Source organism: Crocuta crocuta, unplaced genomic scaffold (genome assembly GCF_008692635.1).
Source record: "Crocuta crocuta isolate KB4526 unplaced genomic scaffold, BGI_CrCroc_1.0 scaffold1537, whole genome shotgun sequence".
NCBI lineage: Eukaryota > Metazoa > Chordata > Mammalia > Carnivora > Hyaenidae > Crocuta > Crocuta crocuta.
In genome coordinates this window covers 15,734-20,130 of record NW_027528018.1, presented here as the reverse complement: position 1 = coordinate 20,130, position 4,397 = coordinate 15,734, and the positions used below count along the sequence as shown (strand labels likewise).

At 38.9% G+C, this 4,397-nt stretch overlaps 2 protein-coding genes across 2 annotated transcripts; both read left to right on the top strand.

Annotated features, from left to right (window-relative positions):
* Positions 1-229: 229 nt before the first annotated feature.
* On the top strand, positions 230-2,106 carry LOC144222424 (nucleosome assembly protein 1-like 2). Its single transcript, XM_077752895.1, has one exon. The coding sequence runs from the start codon at positions 351-353 to the stop codon at positions 1,734-1,736; it is 1,386 nt and encodes a 461-aa protein (XP_077609021.1). The 5' UTR covers positions 230-350; the 3' UTR covers positions 1,737-2,106.
* Positions 1,896-3,964, top strand: LOC144222423 (nucleosome assembly protein 1-like 2). Its single transcript, XM_077752894.1, has 2 exons — positions 1,896-1,920; positions 2,291-3,964. The coding sequence occupies exons 1-2, from the start codon at positions 1,896-1,898 to the stop codon at positions 3,592-3,594; spliced, it is 1,329 nt and encodes a 442-aa protein (XP_077609020.1). The 3' UTR covers positions 3,595-3,964.
* Positions 3,965-4,397: the final 433 nt, after the last annotated feature.

The window sequence follows — 4,397 nt, the reverse complement described above, 5'->3', positions numbered from 1 at the left end:
CGGGGAGGTGAGCGGGCTTGGAAACTTGATAGATCTAATAAATTATTGGCTCAGGATTTGTCAATCACTACAGCCCAGCAAATGAAATTAAAAGCAGAGTCGTAGGGGCGGGAGGGAGTGACGCAGCAAACTATATGCACCAAGAAAATCTAGTCAGGAGACAGCTGCGTAATCATCTTGCGGCACCGTTTTTTCTTGAGGCACTAGCAGCTTGTGGAGGAGNTACTGCGAGTTCCACCTCTGCCCCAGCCGCCGCTGCTTCTAGCTGTTCCGGTGAGTCCTTCCCCTGCGGAGGTCAGGTCTCCTTATCTTGGCGGTAGCCACCTTTCGCGTGTACGGTCCTTTGAAAAATGGCCGAGTCAGCCGACCACAAAGAACTGTTAGAATCTAGTCAAGAAGAGGCTGCTAATAAAGTAATGATGGAGGGACCCGGGGATCAACCGGAGCGCAGTGAAGATGTCGCAGCTGGGCCCGGAGACGCTAAAGAGCGCGGTGAGGAAGCCGCCGCAGGGGCTAGGGAAGAAGGGGAGAAAGGTGAAGATGCTGCTGCTGGGTCCGGGGAAGGCAGGGTAAAAGATGAAGATACTGATGAGGATTCAGACACAGACCGTCCAAAAGGACTTATTGGTTATCTTTTAGATACAGACTTTGTTGAAAGTCTGCCGTTGAAAGTTAAGTACCGTGTGTTAGCCCTCAAAAAACTTCAAACTAGAGTGGCCAATCTGGAATCCAAATTTCTGAGGGAATTTCATGGCATTGAAAGAAAGTTTGCTGAAATGTATCAACCCTTATTGGAAAAAAGACGTCAGATCATAAATGCAATCTATGAACCTACAAAAGAGGAATGTGAATATAAATCAGACTCTGAGGATTATGATGATGAGATGTATGATGATGAAGAGATGGATGGTAATGAGGAGGGTCTGGTACATGAGTACATGGATGAGGATGATGGTTGTGAAGGAGATTATTATGATTATGCTGTTGAGGAAGATGATGACGATGAGGAGGATAGTGATGACGACATTGAGGCTACTGGAGAAGAGAATAAAGAACAGGATCCTAAAGGAATTCCTGATTTTTGGCTGACTGTCTTAAAAAACGTTGACACACTCACTCCTTTGATTAAGAAATATGATGAGCCTATCCTGAAGCTCCTGACAGATATTAAAGTGAAACTTTCAGATCCTGGCGAGCCTCTCAGTTTCACACTAGAATTTCACTTCAAGCCCAATGAATATTTTAAAAATGAGCTGTTAACAAAGACTTATGTGCTGAAGTCAAGGCTGTCGTATTATGATCCCCATCCCTATAGGGGAACTGCGATTGAGTATTGCACAGGCTGTGAGATAGATTGGAATGAAGGTAAGAATGTCACTTTGAAAACCATCAGGAAGAAACAGAAACACCGGATCTGGGGAACAATCCGAACTGTAACTGAAGACTTTCCCAAGGATTCATTCTTCAATTTCTTTACTCCTCATGGAATCAGCTCAAGTAGAAAGGATAGAAATGATGATTTTTTACTTGGTCACAATTTACGTACTTACATAATACCAAGATCAGTGTTGTTTTTCTCAGGTGATGCACTTGAATCTCAGCAGGAGGGGGTAGTTAGGGAAGTTAATGATGCAATTTATGACAAAATTATTTATGATAATTGGATGGCTGCAATAGAGGAGGTTAAAGCTTGTTGCAAAAATCTTGAGGGAATAGTAGAAGATGTTGATCGCTAAAGCAAAGTGTACTTGATCCTGACATTAACTGCTGTAGATCTAGTTACTCAAGATATAAGAAATTAGAGCCTTGTGTTCTGATTTTTTCTTGTAGAGCCATTTAAAACATAGGTCTCAGAAATATAAGAGAAATTTATGTGACCTTGTATTATTCGTAGAATGTTTTCAAGAAATATAAACTGTGGTAGATGATTTAAAATATCTATACAGTGTATGTAGTTTAATCCCTCTAAAGTCCTTTTAACATGTAGCTATTAATCTGTGGCTGTGAATATTATCAGAACTGCTAAAAGAGACCAACATTTATTTGGAAAGAAAATCTTGGAGAACCAACCCAAGGCTTTTTGCAGCTGTTTTTTTTTTTTTTTAATAGTTTATTGTCAAATTAGTTTCCACATAACACTCAGTGCTCATCCCCACAAGTGTCCTCCTCCATGCCCATCGCAGCTATTTGTTTTTTATATTTGTGTTTTCTTAGTCTTCTCTTTAGTGGGTTTATTCTGTTGTACCTGCTTCATTTTGCAAGAAAATACAGTGGAATTTAAAACTTGAAGGCTTAAAAAGNGAGCGCAGTGAAGATGTCGCAGCTGGGCCCGGAGACGCTAAAGAGCGCGGTGAGGAAGCCGCCGCAGGGGCTAGGGAAGAAGGGGAGAAAGGTGAAGATGCTGCTGCTGGGTCCGGGGAAGGCAGGGTAAAAGATGAAGATACTGATGAGGATTCAGACACAGACCGTCCAAAAGGACTTATTGGTTATCTTTTAGATACAGACTTTGTTGAAAGTCTGCCGTTGAAAGTTAAGTACCGTGTGTTAGCCCTCAAAAAACTTCAAACTAGAGTGGCCAATCTGGAATCCAAATTTCTGAGGGAATTTCATGGCATTGAAAGAAAGTTTGCTGAAATGTATCAACCCTTATTGGAAAAAAGACGTCAGATCATAAATGCAATCTATGAACCTACAAAAGAGGAATGTGAATATAAATCAGACTCTGAGGATTATGATGATGAGATGTATGATGATGAAGAGATGGATGGTAATGAGGAGGGTCTGGTACATGAGTACATGGATGAGGATGATGGTTGTGAAGGAGATTATTATGATTATGCTGTTGAGGAAGATGATGACGATGAGGAGGATAGTGATGACGACATTGAGGCTACTGGAGAAGAGAATAAAGAACAGGATCCTAAAGGAATTCCTGATTTTTGGCTGACTGTCTTAAAAAACGTTGACACACTCACTCCTTTGATTAAGAAATATGATGAGCCTATCCTGAAGCTCCTGACAGATATTAAAGTGAAACTTTCAGATCCTGGCGAGCCTCTCAGTTTCACACTAGAATTTCACTTCAAGCCCAATGAATATTTTAAAAATGAGCTGTTAACAAAGACTTATGTGCTGAAGTCAAGGCTGTCGTATTATGATCCCCATCCCTATAGGGGAACTGCGATTGAGTATTGCACAGGCTGTGAGATAGATTGGAATGAAGGTAAGAATGTCACTTTGAAAACCATCAGGAAGAAACAGAAACACCGGATCTGGGGAACAATCCGAACTGTAACTGAAGACTTTCCCAAGGATTCATTCTTCAATTTCTTTACTCCTCATGGAATCAGCTCAAGTAGAAAGGATAGAAATGATGATTTTTTACTTGGTCACAATTTACGTACTTACATAATACCAAGATCAGTGTTGTTTTTCTCAGGTGATGCACTTGAATCTCAGCAGGAGGGGGTAGTTAGGGAAGTTAATGATGCAATTTATGACAAAATTATTTATGATAATTGGATGGCTGCAATAGAGGAGGTTAAAGCTTGTTGCAAAAATCTTGAGGGAATAGTAGAAGATGTTGATCGCTAAAGCAAAGTGTACTTGATCCTGACATTAACTGCTGTAGATCTAGTTACTCAAGATATAAGAAATTAGAGCCTTGTGTTCTGATTTTTTCTTGTAGAGCCATTTAAAACATAGGTCTCAGAAATATAAGAGAAATTTATGTGACCTTGTATTATTCGTAGAATGTTTTCAAGAAATATAAACTGTGGTAGATGATTTAAAATATCTATACAGTGTATGTAGTTTAATCCCTCTAAAGTCCTTTTAACATGTAGCTATTAATCTGTGGCTGTGAATATTATCAGAACTGCTAAAAGAGACCAACATTTATTTGGAAAGAAAATCTTGGAGAACCAACCCAAGGCTTTTTGCAGCTGTTTTTTTTTTTTTTTAATAGTTTATTGTCAAATTAGTTTCCACATAACACTCAGTGCTCATCCCCACAAGTGTCCTCCTCCATGCCCATCGCAGCTATTTGTTTTTTATATTTGTGTTTTCTTAGTCTTCTCTTTAGTGGGTTTATTCTGTTGTACCTGCTTCATTTTGCAAGAAAATACAGTGGAATTTAAAACTTGNTGTGCATATGGTTAAAATTTTCAGGAAAAATCATATTTATTGTTAATAACAGCTTATCAATAGGCTCTTGTATTTTATGTGACCATGGTAAATAATAAAACTTAGTGATATTGAGGTTATTGTTTATCAGTGAAGTGTTAATTACAGTACTTTCAAAAGATTGCCACATGTTGTTCTGTGTAATTATGTAAATGTAATTTACATAATGTAAATTATGTAATTTCCCTTCCTGTAGTACATTAAATCATTCA

Coding starts and splice junctions, on each gene's coding strand:
- LOC144222424 (XM_077752895.1), top strand. CDS start 351: ATGGCCGAGTCAGCCGACCACAAAGAACTGTTAGAATCTAGTCAAGAA.